Here is a 17331-nt window from a genome sequence, read left to right as displayed (position 1 = left end):
TTAAACAACAGGTGGAAATTTGCATGTCCTACAATTATGGCCACGACGATGACATCGACTGCACTTCGAGCTCCTTTTCTTTTCACCAATTGATAATATTCTTTGTTTACGTGGTCGTCCAACCGGACGTTTAACTATTGGAGGTAATACATTCACACCAACATCAATAGATCTCCAATCAGAATGATTTCCAATAGGATAAACTGATCCTTTATAGGTTGATAACAATGTACTGCAAAAATAGTAGTCCAACACAAAAGTATATATATCTAAATTTAGCCCACAAATAACAGCACAAGCATGAGCACATGGAATCTCCACCAAATCCCAAACACGACAACTGCATGATTTATAGGCCAAATTTACCAAAAAGTGATTGTCCCCATCAATTACTTTATATTCTTCATTGTTAATAGGATCAACCTAAAAAAATAAAACAGTCAACAGAATGTAATCAACTAGGTGAACTAATGAAATGTCAACGAAAACTAAAATATAAACAAAAATGTAAGTGATACTATCCCTACCTGATTAAATATTTTCAAGCTATCAGTGAAAACAAAAACTATCAGTGATAGCTTCTATCACTGATAATATGTTATCAATGATAGAAGCTACCACTGATAACATGTTATTAATGATATTTTCTAATAGTTAAGATATTTGTACCTTGAAGCTTCTTGACTGGTTGTGTTGCTCTCGCAACTCAAACTCTGCCCAACTAGTCAAAACAATCTTCATGGATAATGTTGATTGACCTTTTTCATAAAACCAATTTTGAAGTATTTCTCTAATATAATCAAGTAATGATGCAACGGGGAACTCCCTAGGCTCTTTCAAAATATTATTCAAGCACTCTGAAATATTAGTAGTCATCAAATTATACATTCTTCTCCTAGAATGTGCATGTGCCCACTTCTCAAAACCAACTTTATTGAGATATTCCCGAATTGTAGGATATATTGATTCCATCCATTTCATATAAAACTCGAACTTATCAATTGTATAAGCTTTTGCACAACTATAGTATATGTCATCAATTAAAGAATCCTTATAAATCAACTTCATATTTTGCAAAAGGTGTCATAGACAAACACAATACTCAACATTTGGAAAAACATTCATAACACCTTTCGGAATGCTAAAATGCCGATCAGAAATAATGACTAATCCTTCTCGTTCACCAAAACTTTTCTTTAAATTCTCAAAAAACCATCTCTAGGATGCATCAGTTTCAGAGCCAACAATACTAAAAGCAAGAGAAAAAATCTGATTGTTACCATCAATTGTTGAAGCCATCAAAAGAGTCCTAGCATATTTACATTTCAAGAACGTCCCATCAACTGATATATTAGGCCTACAATGCTTCCAAACCTCAATTGATGCTCCAATAGCCATATAACAATACTTAAAATGCTCATTTATGTCAGCTTCATAGGCAGCAAATGTACCTAAAAGAATAAAATAAACAATTAAGCCAAATTACAAAAGGTATATATTTGATTGATGCCTACCACCAATAGTTTTATCACTGGTTGCAGTCCATCATCAATAGCTTCCATTATTTTCATGCTATCATTGATGGAAGATATCAGTGATAGAAGCTATCATTGATAGATCATATAATAAGTCAGAAACAAGAAACCTGGATTCTTTTCTTCTAACTTCATCAAAATCTTTGGAATCAAAGCATATGATTCACGTGCATCGCCTTTCAAAGATTTCATTATTTGCTCTTTTGCCCTCCATGATTTATAATAGCTAATAGTTACTCCAAATTCCTTACAGACTTTATTCACAATATCACTAGGAGTTGAGGTATGAGAAGAACTAAATCTAAAATCATTTCTCAAATATTCAGCTATTAAGGACGAAGAAGCTTGCCTATGACAAGTTTGAATACTTTTTATAGAACAATCATAAATATCGATAAACTTCCTAAGCATCCACAACACTCTGCTTGTAACGGGATGCCCTCACATACCACTGACAACCATCTTGAACACATCGAAACACAATTGCTCTTGAATTTGACGTTATAGTCTTAAATTCAAAATTCTTCTTAACCGCTATCAAGTAAAAACAATTTGATAAAATCTCTTTACTAGCAAACACATCTTTTTCTTTCAAATCACGAGCAATATGTATATCCATAAATCACTTGGAATCACCATCATCAATATAGGTTTAGAAGAAGGAACAGTAGACAAATAATTCTCAGCTCCACTAGAAACAACATTAGAAGATCTCCAAACATGAACTACTGGCATGAGCAACCAAAGGATGTCGTGTATTGTGTTCCTTAACTAAAGCCAAAAACCAAGCATATCCTTATCTTCACGAATTTAAATTACATTTTGAACCTCATTCATAACAAAATCTAATAAAACTGAAAGTTCTATAGAAGAAGTAGACACATCCAAACAAATCTCCTTAACTATTAAACCCATAAAATCTTCAAAAACCATTATATCATCTACTAAAACTCCGGTAGATTTGTAATTCACATAACAGTGTTTTTCATTCCATATTCCACTATGAAAAACAGCTATTGGAATAACCATGTTTTAAAATTTCTGCAATAGGTTCTAATAGCTATCAAAAGCGAATATAAATCTATCAATATCATTGATACCAATCTAAAACTAGGCATGTCTTTCAATGGATATCAATAAAAATTAATGAACAAATAAAAAATTATAGCAATCACACATTCTATCAGTGATAGACATTATCAATGAGAGCCATTGATATCTTCCAATACACTGATAGACATTATCAATGACAAACACAAAACCAATGTAGCTGTAATATCAAACCTAAAAATATCAAACATCAAAATACACTAATATGTTTATAGAAAGAATATATAGTATCAAATGAAACAGTGAAGAATGCAAGCCCTAACTTAATTAATCAATCAAAACTCAAAATATCAACGCAATGAACAAAGCAAAATTTCATGAAAGCACACAAACTCTGCTCACAATCCATTATGTTACAGTGAGCTAAAGAAATCATTAGGTTCTTAAGAAAAAAAGAAAGAAAAGACTAAATGACCAGAAAACTATTTAGGAAAAATTGAAAAACATAATCGAAAAAACAAGAACGAACGCTAAAAGAAAAAAAAAACTCCCAATCAAATATGAAATCGAAAAAAGAAAACGAACTCACGAATCGGAATTGATCGAAATATCACGGAATTTCACGAATTGGAATTGATCGAAGTATCACGGAGCTTCACGAATGGGATTTCATGGAGACTGATTCATCGATATTTCACCATGAAAGAAAAATGAAAGAACAGCAAAAAGTATCACGGAACTTCATTGATTTGATTTCATGGAGACGATAGATAATAATCACTGTGAAAGAAGAAGGTCACGAACGGCAATGTTCAAAGGAGGTGAGGATCGTGAAAAAAAGAAAGTTAATAAAGGAAAAGAGAGGGTAAATTTGGAATTCTGAAAAAAAGAAAGGTTGATCGGTCAATACTTGCTATAATGGCAAATATTAAAAATATGGTATATATAATCACATTTTTTCCCATTTGTATTATTCGATACAAATTTCTGAAAGTTTAAATACCAATTTTTTTTCTAATATATCAAAAGACTAAAAAGAGATTTGAATTAATTATTTTTTCAAAAATGTAATTCTGTTGGAAAAGAATTGTTTTTTCCTTTTAGAAGGAAAAAAAAAAACTTAACATAAGTTTGACATTTTCTAACTGGATGCTAAAATTACATCTAATATTAGACATCACACATGAGTTATACAAAAGTAGATTTGATAAATATGTAAAAAATATTGCAGCATATTCACATATGCTACGAAATAATGCTACAATGTATTATATTGTAATAATTAATTCATATGTTGCAAATATTGTGCTGTAATAGATATATTTCAACCGTTTAGAAATATGTCTTTTGACAATTGTTGCTATTTCTTTTAAAATTTCATTCGTTCATCACTTTATTTCTATATATTGTGGTCAAAATTGTTGCATTAGCAATACACTATTGCTACAATATCCAAAATGTTGCAATATCACTATCGCAATATACTTTATTATAGCAGTTATTACAAATATTGGGAATTAAATGTCACATTAGACATTCTATAGTGGTTTATATATATGTCTTTAGAGATAAATGTTGCGACTGTATATAAATTCCAACTATATATAAATGTTGCGAATGTATATGTATGAAAACACATATCAACTGCAATAGTTAATTGATGTGTAGCTAAAAATCGCTACATTAGGATAAATCCTTGCAACAAATGTACAATCTCTGCAAAAAGAACTACATCAATAGCTAATGTTTTTTTGTAGTGACATCTAAAGTACTACTCTACTTAAACTTTTATGGGCTCTTTGAGATGCTGAGTTGAGTTATGAAGTTTGGAGTTAATATGCCTAGCTATAGAGTTAAGATATCTGTGGAGTTATGAAATCTATGTTTGGGATGTAGAGTTGAGTTATTAAGTCAAGAGTATTTGGTGCAGTTTTTTGTAACCTAAAAATGTTTGGTATGCGATATCACCTAAAATGTACTATCTTACTCAACTTAACTTGAGTTTATTATGTGCTTTAATATGTTTAATTGATGATTTTATAGGTATCATGCGTCAAAAGATAGAATCGAGCATTAGGGAAAAAACCCTGCTTAAAATGATCATTTAAAGCTCTAATGATGCAAATAGGTCAAAATAGGAGAAAAAAATTGTAGATGCCTCTCTACTTCACGTTGTGTCGCGTTTACAAAATGCAATAAAAGAGACAGTCTCGCAATGTCAATTGTTCACACGAGATTTTCGGATAAATTAATTTCGTGGAGTTGAACTTATGTTTATGTTAATTTGATACGATGTGGTCTGATCTCTAGTACTTGATTCTCTTATTCTCTCTCAGTTGAATGCATACGCTTGACTTGAGGAAGTGGAGCGCGGGATGTTCTTGAAGTTTGAAGTCTTGGGAGAATCTTTGTATCTTCATAACTTGAGCTTCAAGGAGTGGTTCAGTCTTTAGGAGTCCATGAGTCTTCTGATTGTAGAGAATTCCCTATAGGTTCTTTGAAGTGTAGAATTACTAACACTTGTAAATGAGGAGAGCTTCTCTATTTATAGAGTTCACGGGTACGCTTTATAGGCTTGAGCTTGGTTGGTCCATGGACCTAACCCCTGGACATATCAAATTGGATCAAATTATTTGATTCAATCCAATGAAAACACGCGGCATCATCGGGATTCGCCAATTTATGTCTTCAATCTCAGTTTAGGACACCTATCAATTTTTAATTAGTCCTAAATTAGATCATTTGTAAAATTGTCATTAATTTAATAAATGATGTGACAATTTGGGATTGGTCCAAATTTTTTCCCTCAACACCAACATATTTAAGAAAATTTTGCATGTTTGGAAAGTGCATAGCGCTATAGCATTATCAAGACTTTTATAAATATGTTTTTTAAGTTAGGGTTGGTATACAATTTTCTAAGTTCTAAGCTAAGTTTTGGCCTTTTTGGCCAAAAACCATGAGATTTTTTGTATTTGATTTGTAAGGAAGAATTTGACATCAAGATTCAAGATTCGCCAGTTAGGCCTTAAACATCTATTTAGAGGTTTGTTGGACATTTTGTTTGTAGATTTAGTGAGATTTTGATGGAATGTTTATGGTTTCTCTTATTTTTATTGTTTTATACTCTTTTCTTGAATTTCTAGGATAAGCATACTAAGTAGATTAAATTGACCACTTAATAACATAACCTGTATGTTTGTTCGCCCACGCTATGCATGTCATAGATTTATTCGTAATCTTAATGATGACATGTCTAATTTGAGTGTTAAATAGGTCGAGTTATATTTATGGATCCAATCTGTGGCATTACCAAGGTCCCTAATAATGAATGGATAACAAGATCTAAGAAATTGAAAAACATTAGGCTCAACTTGATTAGTTTAATCTAATGTCTTAATCAATTAAAGAGCTTAATATGATTAATCTAAGAGTTGAATTTCTACTAAGGGAATCTGATCGACATTACTAGATCAATCGATTAGGCTTATTAATTAGACTACCTAATTCCTATGATAAATCAATAAACTAATTCATAAACAACACAATGGTCTCTTAATCGGCAAAGTTCATCTCGTATTATCATTTTTTCGCTCATTAAATTATTTTATTTTCTGCACTTTACTTTTACGCAAATTTAGTTTTCCTATCAATTCAAACAAAAACCAGCCTCCCTCTCTTTTATTGCTTTTTCATAGACAAATTTACTTTAGAGAGATTTTTATAGTCTTCCTGTGGCGACTTGATTTTGTTAGTAATACTACCCAATAGTAGAAGTTCTTGCTCGATATACAAAATGTATTTGATCGATTGAAAGTCTCGACAACTTTCAGTCCATCAGTATGTCTCTAAATGTATAATTTTGTCGAATAAGTTATTTTATTCAATTTTAAAAAGTATTTAATAGGATTTTAAACATTTAATTTTGTGCTTAAAATATATCAATGAACTTTAATTAAGATGTTAAATGGATTCTAGAACGTTTAAATTTTGTCAACTATGCTCTTAATATATACAACTTAAAATAAACTTGATGAATCCTAGAATCAAGAATATTAACTTTCAAATTTATGTCTAATATATTGCTTTGTGACTTTCTTGAATGTTTAATAGGTCAAGAACCTATCAAATATTCAAGGACCTATTAGATATGAAATCAAAAGTTTAGAGATTTATTAGATAATTTTTATAGTTCAAAGATTTTTTTTAAAAAAATCCATTTTCAAAACGTTAGGGACTTATTAGAAACTTTCTTGTTATGGATGGATTCTGGAATCAAAAGTAAAACTATAAAAAAAAGAACAAAAGAAGAATGAAAGAGCGAGTTTAAGAAAGAATCAGAAATGGTCAGCATCGGCCTTGACTAAGGCTAAGCCCCTAATAAAAGCCCAAAGACCAAAGGTCCAGCATAGCAAGACCTAAAAAGGTTGAAACCCTAGCGTGCCTAGCAAGGATGTTGGGTTGGACGACCATGGCTCAAGAGAAATCCACATGTAACCTACCCACCCAATCAGAAATCCTAATCAGATAAGGAATAGGAAAAGAGTCGGAGCCATGAATAAGACAAGGAGAGGCCGGCATAAGACAAGTAAGTTTTGAACTTTAAGTTGAATAATTTGAGCTTTCGATCTTCCTGACTTAGGCATTGGACTATGTGTGACCTACACCACACAATGTACAGATTTTTCTTTCGCTGCAAGTGAGCTCTCTTCTCCGAAATATAAATTTACCATTGAGGTCAATCTAAGGTCAATCAATTTTTCTTGACCAAATTTTGGCATTAACATTTCTAAACTCCATGGGCCAATTTGACACGTTAGCATTGAACTTTAGGTTACTTTTTTAAAAATAAAAATTCAAAAATCGAATGCCAACAAGTTTTTTTTTTATTTTTAAAATTAGGCTTGGATTTTGAGAACAACAACGTTAAAGGTTGATATAACAAAAACAAAGAAACTCATATGTGAAAGTAGCATACTTGTAAGTTTAATTTTAACAAAACCAAAAAATCAAGGTCCCGTTTGGTAACTATTTTGTTTTTTGTTTTTTGTTTTTAGTTTTTGAAAATTAAGTTTATTTCCTCCCAATTTCTTACCATGACTTGCGTATAATGGTTGAATTCTTAGCCAAATTATTTATTAAAAAAAAATAAAAGCTATTTTTTTAGTTTTAAAAATTTAGCTTGGCTTTTTAAACCCTTGGTAAAAGGTAGAAAATAAAGGAAAAAATTTAGAAGTGAAAGTAATTTCTATAGACTTAATTTTCAAAAATAAAACCTCAAAAACCAAATCGTTACTAGATGCGACCTAAATAGTTATTATTGTTTTTAATGATTTGTTTTTATTTTTTGATTTTGGTTAGGAATTCAAGTGTTTACTAAAAAAGGAATAAAATCTATTTTAAATAAATTGTGAGAATATAAACCTAATTTTTAAAAACTCAAAAAAAAAAAAAAAAAAAAAAAAGGTAAATCAAATGGGGCATAACCACTAAAATAATCCAATCTTTATGAGCCAATTTCACATGCATATAACTCACGAATTTGAAACAGTATTTGATTAAATGATTTTAGTGGTTTTTTTTTTCATTTTGTGAGTTATTTTTTTAAACAGTATTTGAATTATAATGTTTACATGTTTTTGTTAGGGAAAAAAATATAGCTAAGTATCTAATCTTACAAGTATGACTTAATAAATCATTTGATCAACAAAACTAAGTTATTTAGCCAAGTATGGAAGTTGACTCATAAGGTCAACTATAAAGGTTAAAAAGATCAATTCACAAGATCCATGAATTAAAAGATCAATAAACACTGTGAAGGTCGATCCATAGGATCAGCCATTGAAGTTTGACGACAGCATGCAAGTCAACCAACAAACTATATCCAAGTGTTTGTGTCTATCAGGCCAACTACATGTCCTTGGATTCGCCAATGAGATTATTTATAATGATTAGATTAAGTCGGTAAGGATCAAATTAGTTATCTGAGGGTTTAATAGTCAAGTGACCATGAATCATTGTCAAGAAGGCTCAAAACATTTGAGGTATGCTGAAAATACTGAGTTTCCATTCTCACAATGAGTGAGACTCCTCTTACGATGATATATTTCTTCAAGTTAATAAACTCTCTTCCCTGATAAATCTTAGGATCCCCTTAAGGTGGAGAACTCCTCCGAAACTGAATCTTAGGTTCCTCCTTAAAACTGAGAATCCCTTCTCTGGCAGCAATGACTTAGGCTCCACTTAAGCCTTTGATAATCTTCAATGTGTTGCACTCAACGGATGAATAACTTGCACAGCGGAATAGTAAGCAACAAGCAAGAATACAACTGCACAACAATGGTTGTAGAACATAACATATCTTGCTTGATTAACAAAAGTAGTAGACCTAAATGTTCAACCAAAATCTCCTTAAATAATTGAATCCAAGAAAGGAAACAAATCCCCATTTGGAATAGGAAGATCGCGTGTCAAAACAGAAAATATCAGATGAAATAAGACCGCCGAATATTTCCAGATAGGAAAAGTATTTTGTAGAAAAATACTCTGATGTGATAAACAAATGTTAAGACTTTATCTGAGACAGCTACAAAAACCACTACCTTAGAAAAATCATAAAGCCAACTAAACAAATCTCCGACGACTAGTATTAACAATACAATCTAAATCTGCGTCACTAAAAGATTTTGTCAATGTGTGGTGTGTCCTTATGTTCCACTAAATATTAATAATTTGTAGCAGCATACTGCATAAAATTTTCTAAAATAAGGCAAAATTGTCAACCCTTTTGGTAAGGTCCCTCTCTCTTCCCCCTTCCGTTTTCCCTCACTCCCTTTTGGTGTCTCTCCTCAAATCATTGGTCATTAGTCCCTCTCAACATTTGTCTCTTCCTTATCGGTCGTGAAGCCCGACGTCTCTAAGGTACGATTTGATTGTAATTATTTTTTAGCCAAATTATTTTATTTTAACTATTTTCCTAAAAGATATATCTTTGATTATAAATATTTTTCTAAAAGTATGCTATATCGAGTTAATATTTGGTTCTATATTTTGTATAAATTATTTAAGTTTAATTTAAATTATTTTTAAATGGTTAATGTTTGTTTTCAAAAATAGTTTTACAATCATCAAATTACTAAAAAAAAAATACTACATTTGAGATTTCAAAAAAATAGAGGCAGAGAAAATTATATAGTGAGAAATAAAAGTTTAAAAGAGAGAAAAAAAATAGAGATAATGAAAATTTTCAATTTTTCAAAGAGAAAAAAAAAATGTTAGAGGCAGAGGAGAAACTTAATAGAAACAGCAAAATTTCAAAGATGTGGAAATAAAGTTACAAATAATGACAAAAAAATGTGGAGAATAACTTTAAAGAGAGAGGGAAAAAAAACTTAAGTGAGGGACAAAAAATTTCAAGAGAAAAAAAGTTGGAGAAATAGATAGGGGTGTATGATCGACCTATTGTATATGAATGATAATTATAAGAGTAGATATAACCAAAAGATCCCATGAGACTAGTTCCAATTTAAATTCATAAAATCAATATAACCAAAAATAACTAATTGTAAATAAATAGTGATTAGGTTGAATGTTGATTAAAAACAATAAATGAAAAGTGATGAACATGGATATAATTATGTTCATCCAAAAAAGTACTATGCCTTCGACAATGTGACTGCATCATACCTAGACAATGACTTAGTCATGGATAGAAAACTTCTTCCATTCGGTCTTGTGTCAAGTTCTTTTAGGAGTCTAAGTAGCTAATGCCTATATTTCTATGGTTAGTTGAATCTTAGATTAATTTCATGCTATTTTTTTTATCTTATGGTGTACCTTATTTCTAAGGCTACATGACAATTCTATTTCTAGGCTCTTATTCTCATATTCCTTTGTGAAATCAGTTTATATCCTAACCTTCTCAGCATCAAGACTCCACTAGAATGCTAAAACTAAGTTGCCAATTCAACTCAACAATTTTTATCCATAAACTCAACAAAGAAATTGCACAAGTTAAAGAGGTATGAAGCATAGGCAGCATTACACAAACCATAAAACCCTAGAGTATTCACATAAATGATCCCCTTAGAGGATATAGCTCATTATTGAGAACAAATGAATGGATTTCATTAGATCATATACCATGATTAAAAGATAAATATTCAAAAGAATAAATGATGAAAATGGAAAAGTGCAAAGAAAAACTAAAGAAAAATGTTGGATAATACAATTGAAGAATTCCTTGAAGTAATCTCTCACTCTTCTAATCTCTCCCTATCTCTCCCTAGGGTGGATTTTCCTTTTTCAAAGATGAGTCCTCTCACTACACACGTTCTCATAGGGTAGGAATGACCTAGAGCTAATGTTCTTCAGAGGAACTTTCCTTCTAGAAGTTTTTTTTTACTGTGAGGGTGAGATCTCGTCCAAGGGTGGTTAAATTTCTTCAATGATCATCAAGTGAAGCTCTAATGCCGTTATATAGAGCATGTTGGTCGAAGAGGGGTCGATTTCCACATTGAAGAATGATTGAGAACTGGGCAAATAGCAACTATGAACGACCGAGCACAATTTTGAAAATTAGGATTTTAATGCAGGCACATCATGTTTTAGCAATGCGGGCGCATTAACAGCAAAATTTGTGAAACAGTAAAAAAAATCATTGTAAAAACTCATAAAATCCATCTAAACTAGTAAAAAAACATAATTTAGACAATTAACTGACCTTTACTTAACCATTTTATCCATTTAAGACCAAATATGGGGTAAATAACATGCAATAGACTATTTTCACTAAGAAAAAGTATAAAAATAAATACAAAAAAAACATGCATTTCAAGTCGTGTATCAATGTACATGGGTTTGGTTGGGTTGTGAGGGTTTTTTGGTCAAACTAAAAAATTCGGGTTGGTTGGATTGACAACTCAAAAGATCCAAATTAGGTCTCCAACCTAACCCTTAGAATTCGGGTTGAGTTCGGTTAGGTTGTCGGTTTATTATTATTTTTTTTATCAATTTAAAATACTTAAATCTATCTACAACACAAATCTAATAATTAAAATCTCATAAAACTCAAATGTTAAAACCACATATCAACGATATATATTACAAACTTTAAACAAAGTCAAGCATTCCTAAAAGAAAAACATTAAAAATTCACAAATTTATCAATTCTAATATAAACTTTTTTTTATTATATATATATATATATATAATATATATATTGAATTGGATTGGGTTAACCCAACAAAAAAATTATTCAACCCGAGACTCAACATAACCCGACAAATAGAAAAAAATTTAACCACCAACCAACAAAAATAAAACTAACTCAGCAATCCTTACCGTTTGGATTGTAGTTTAGATTGTTTAGGTTATTTGTTCATTTGAATACTCATAGAAATAAAATTAAAAAAAAAAAAAAAAAAAAAAAAAAAAAAAAAAAAAGAGAGAGAGAGAGAGAGAGAAAAAAAACTAAAGAGTTAAAAACCATGGGAGAGCGAAAACATGAGAAAAGTTAGATTTTTAAAAAATAGAATAAAGTTATAGATACACATTAATTATAAAAACCTTATACATAGAAAACTAGGGAAATGATAAAAATTAGAGAGAAACAAAGAAAAAATGGACAAAAAATTATTAAAAAAAATAGGCTAAAAAATTGAAATAGAAAGAAAAATTTTTAATATGAAATAATAGTATTTTTAAAAATAAAACTACGGACAATTACCTAACAAAAAAATCACATGAAATCATCTCCTGAGTGATTAATAGGGAATCACTTTTAAGTGATTTTTGATACTTTTGAATAATTGTCAAACATCACATTTTAGGAAAAAAATGATCTTAGGCACATGCCCTTAAATTTTTGTAAGACGTGTTTCTGGTATGTTCTACATATATTATAAAAGGTGAGCTTTATGAACCTAGGCATATAAGATACATTATGATTGTAACCTGTGCTTATGTAGAAGCCATAATAAATGAACAAGCACAATGACCAGATATGTTAGGTACCTTTTTCTTTTTCTTTTCTTTTCCTTTTATTTCCCTTTTATTTTTTTTATTTTATTTATTTATTTATTTATGTTTATATTTTATTTTATTATTTTTTACAAATTTTAATCTAAAGACCTAAAAGAGAAACTCTCTTATCTTTGGTGGATTTATAATTCCAATATTTTAAAAGAGTGAACAATTTTTTTTTTACTACATATCAAATACCTTAAAAGTATAGAACCTCATCCTAGGTTTTTCTAAGCTTTTTAATGCAAAACATTAGCAATTTGGAGCGTTTTAAAGCAAATTTAAATGTTGGATAGAATCAAACACTATAGATTTATAGTAGTTTGATGATAAAGACCTACCTTATTTGTAAAGGTCTTAAAAGCCCATGTAAGTTAATATTGTTAGAGATCAGATTAACACATACAATTTACAATACACCTGAATTGAACTTGAGATATTACCCCAAAGCAGTTTCAACCTATCTTATCCAAGAAAGAGAAATTGTTGGACCTAACCTAAAAACTAAAAATTTTACAAAAATGGCATGCTTTCTAAAAGTAAAAACTTGTTTTATATATATATTTGAGGGGTAAAATTATCTTTACACACTTAATTAGAAAAACATCAGATGCTCAAAAAAACTTCTCTCCTTTTCTCATCTATTTTTTCTTTCTATCTTCTTCTCTCCCCCTCTCTCATTTCAACCTTTTATTTTCAACTTCGACCCACGTATTTTAAAATTGGTAATAATTTAGTCCTTCAGTTAAAACTTTCATTAGCTCATCATCTTTGAGATTTGTCAATATTTACAGTAACTTGTATTGATTTTGGCTAAGTTAGGTCGGACAGGGTGAAAGCAAAACCTATTTCTACCAACTCTTTTCAAACCAAATGGTTACTTTTGTGCAAGGTTTAGAAAACCAAGAGTGATTTTATGTACCTAGTACAATATCTCATACCAGCTAAACGTCCACTTATATATATATATATATAAATCTTAATTAATACAACTCAAGTTTTATTCAATAAAATTATTAATTTAAAATCTTAATTGATACAACCCAATAAAATCCGGACAATAATGCCCTAAATTTTATAGAAAATATGCTCACTGTATCTTGAGTACACAAAAATTAATTATTATTATTATTATTATTATTATTATTTAACCAAACATAAATCAAACTAACAGCAGACTAATTTACACAATTTATTGAAAATATAGGGACTCAATTTGGACGTTGAAAACCCAAGATAACACAAATCAAAATGGAATTTTAACCTAGTTTTTCTTTACCCAAACTGAATTGGGCAAAATTGATCCGTATTAGAAAATGCAAATTCAAAATTTTGGTTAAATAAATATTATATTCTCCCACCTAGATTTCATGAGATTGTGAGAAACATGGGTGATTTGATTAAACTGAATTTGTTGGTCTTACTCAAATATGACAAAAAAATAACAGCAATCTAAGTCTGTCAAAGAAAAACAAAATTGCTAAACTGCATTAGTTCGAATAAAAATAGAGCATCACACAGTCAACACCAGTAACAAAAACAGGGAGAGACTCCGGCGACATAGAGACGCACTTGTTCCTTGAATGCAATGTCTGAATTGATAAATTTAATCCTCTTCCTCTCCCTCATTCTCGGCAATGTTGAAGTACCTGAGTTCGTAAACATTCCTGTCCTTGTTGGCAGCAATCACTCGCAGCCAATCCCGCACGTTGTGTTTCTTCAGGTATTTCTTTGTCAAGTACTTCAAATACCTAACCAGACAGACACAAGTTAAATCAGTCGATTCATTTCCCTTACCTGAAGTAATTTTTAGAAGAAAGAGTTCAGTGAAGATCACAAAGGCCTAAGGAAGTCTTTGGGACAAGGAGTGGAGATATTATGTCTAGAGAGTTGTTAAGTCCAAAGAATTGTTTAGTTTGGAGCTCACAATGTAAGAATTTATTGAGTTGTCTAATAGATGTTTTCAGCTGTGGATCCGGTTTAAGGTTGGGCCAAAACAAGGTGTAGAGAGTTAACAACTCAGCCTAAATGACTAATGACTAATGTTAAATGTTCAAAGAGAAAATGAATAAACTAATACGATTCAGATATTAAATTTCTACAACCATACATCACCGATGAGTAAAATAGGCTGTGTGATTAGTGAACTACTATATATTTCTATCATAAAGAAGTACCTATATCTTCACCTGTTGGAAGAAAAATATAGTTCAAATCAGAAACCATGACATAAATCTATCAACCGGTCCACGTCAATCAACTCAATGCACAGTGTCAATTCTACGACAAAATCAGTTTATTTTACGACCAAGTTGATTCCTAGGGAACAGGAAGAAGGGAAATGAGCTAAATAACGAAATCAATACCAAACCATAAATCATTAGAACCGTGAGCTCACATTAATACATTGTCAAAAATGCACATATATTAAGCTGGATAATTGACTCTAAAGAACAAATTACTCGCACAATATTCTATTTCTATTAGTGCCTCACATTCACAAACAAAGCTATGCAATGAGCACTTTAAGTAAACATAACAAGAGCGTAGAGCTGTGTTTCTGATACAAGAGTGGACGGGAACTACCAACCAATTTTCCAATATGAATAGCCTATTCTGTCCCACAGTCCACAAATATAATAAAATAAAACTGCCTATAAATTTCATAATCAGAACTCTCAAAGCGTGTAAGGGTAAATCAAAGTAGTCATCATGTCAACTACAGGAATTCCATTTGGAATTCAGTACTCAATCGAGTTCGTTACCAAGAACAAAAATCAAACATAACAAGTCTAATATTATAATCGATTACTCGGCCCACATGTGCACCCTCATTCTACAAATGGAATTCAGTGCATTCGAACAAGCATCAAACATAAGAAGCCAAATTTTACCCTTACCATAACAAATTTAAAATACCCCAGGCAAATTCCAAATGCATCATATTGATTTACCTCACAAGAACACAGATTTTGTAAACATTCAGGACACTAACAAGTAACAAATCTTCAATCTAGTGAGCCGTTTTTATATTTTCAACTCGCACCGCAATACAAACTTCATATACAAAACCCACATTCAAAATACAACTTCTGAGCCGCAAAATTGATTCAGAAGAAGCCATTGATTTAAAAGGGGGAAAATGTATACCTCTTGGAGAAGTTACTGTCAGAAGTGACGGTAATTTTACTCTTCTCGCGTGTAACAGAGACGGCATCACCAAGAGCTCCAGCCTTGCCTCCGACTTTAATCCTCTCAAGAAGAAACTTCTCCAACGAAGCAATGTCCATAATCTTATCTTCCACCGGCTTCGAACAGTCGATTGTGAAGGTTACTCCCTTCTTCTTCCCCTTGGGACCGGCTGCACCTCCTCGACTCATTTTCGATCAAAAATTTCTCTACAGAGAGAGAGAAAAAGCAATGTATTGAAGTATAGAAACGAGCATCGGATCAAGATATCAATATATTAGCGAGGAAGAGAGAATACCAGTTGCTGAAGAGAAGTTGAGGATTTGGAAATCGACGGCCGCCCAGTGAAGCCCTAAACGAGCTAGGGTTTATATTATATAGGAACAACAGACTGGGCCACTGATGGACTTGGGCTTCAAAGTTCATACAGAAAATGTATATGGGCCGTTGAAGTTTACCCATTTAAAATTGGGAATTTGGAGTGGATGGTTAGAACTACATGTATTCCATTTTAATATATAACTGATCACATAATAAACACAGTCATGTTTTGTGGACTTTACTTAAGTGTCTTTTTATCTTAATGAGGTAAAGATCTGTCCTATTGACGTAGGTGTCATTTATTTCCTATTATGAGGTAATGTTACACTTTCATGGTGCACTCACTTGTAAAATGGGTGGAGAATGAGTTTTCCCCTTCGATACTTTTTTTGCCTACCTTGTGTAGTTTGTTTTGCTCGTGTCTATTAACTTTTGTTTTGTAACGAATTTGTTGTTTGTATTTTTTCCTCTAAAAAGAAAAAAAAAATCCTTTGTGATAACTTTTTAATATAACATTAGCAAATATAGGATTGCGTCTCTTTAAATGACACACTAACAACAACAATAAAGAAATGTCATTGTTACATTGCCGTATTGAGTTATGTCTCTTCAAGAAACATTTTTATTGGGGATTTTAAATTGGAACATAACTAACGTAGTAAATTGATACACTATTCAAGTTTGAAGTTTAAATTAGTAGTGTATTAAAAAAAAAAGGTGAAAGCCAATTCTTCTGATCATAACTAAACGAACTGACGTCAATTGGCTGAAGAACATCTCGATCGGTGTCAATTTTTCTCTATGTGAAATTAACTAGTCGATCGATCGGAATGGTCAATAAAAGAGTTTTCAAGCAACGCACTAATATGAACATAGAAAAAAAATGAAGCATGTGATTGAGTTGACACGTGTCGTTGCATATTGCACGTGTAGTCACATTTTTTAGTAGTAATGACTTATTTTAAATAATTAATTAAGATATATGTGTGCATGTGTGTGTATATATACATCTTTTTCTTTTATCTTTTTTTCTCATTTCACCGAGAAAGTTTCCCAACCTTCTTTTCTTATATCTCTTCTCCTTTTTCAGCTCAAACTAAACCAAGCTTGTTAGTCTTCTTTTTCTCTTTATCCTTCTCCTTATCTCATGACACCAAACTCTAGTCTTATAAGTTGTACCCTTATCTCTTATTCGTTTATTTTTGTATCTCTC

At 31.0% G+C, this 17331-nt stretch overlaps 2 protein-coding genes across 2 annotated transcripts; both read right to left on the bottom strand.

The window, feature by feature from the left end:
• On the bottom strand, positions 1–1068 carry LOC120072166. The gene is made up of 2 exons (XM_039024576.1): positions 670–1068; positions 1–423 (listed from the first exon to the last, which is right to left on the bottom strand). The coding sequence occupies exons 1-2, from the start codon at positions 1066–1068 to the stop codon at positions 1–3; spliced, it is 822 nt and encodes a 273-aa protein (XP_038880504.1).
• A 12916-nt stretch (positions 1069–13984) lies between these two features.
• Positions 13985–16217, bottom strand: LOC120072272 (60S ribosomal protein L22-2). The gene is made up of 3 exons (XM_039024714.1): positions 16096–16217; positions 15759–16006; positions 13985–14359 (listed from the first exon to the last, which is right to left on the bottom strand). Exons 2-3 carry the CDS (start codon positions 15986–15988, stop codon positions 14215–14217), a joined length of 375 nt encoding a protein of 124 aa, XP_038880642.1. The 5' UTR covers positions 15989–16006; positions 16096–16217; the 3' UTR covers positions 13985–14214.
• Between the last annotated feature and the right edge of the window lie 1114 nt (positions 16218–17331).

This window comes from Benincasa hispida, chromosome 2 (genome assembly GCF_009727055.1).
Source record: "Benincasa hispida cultivar B227 chromosome 2, ASM972705v1, whole genome shotgun sequence".
NCBI lineage: Eukaryota > Viridiplantae > Streptophyta > Magnoliopsida > Cucurbitales > Cucurbitaceae > Benincasa > Benincasa hispida.
The sequence above is the reverse complement of the archived record's forward strand: the minus strand, read 5'-3'. Positions and strand labels throughout refer to the sequence as shown.

Bases quoted from the DNA above. Each gene is read 5' to 3' on its own strand.
- LOC120072166 (XM_039024576.1), bottom strand. From the start codon at position 1,068: ATGAAGTTGATTTATAAGGATTCTTTAATTGATGACATATACTATAGT. The intron at 424-669 runs GTACAAATATCT...TTATTTTTTTAG, and splicing joins ACCAGTCAAGAAGCTTCAAG to GTTGATCCTATTAACAATGA.
- LOC120072272 (XM_039024714.1), bottom strand. From the start codon at position 15,988: ATGAGTCGAGGAGGTGCAGCCGGTCCCAAGGGGAAGAAGAAGGGAGTA. The intron at 14,360-15,758 runs GTATACATTTTC...CTGTCTGGTTAG, and splicing joins GACAGTAACTTCTCCAAGAG to GTATTTGAAGTACTTGACAA.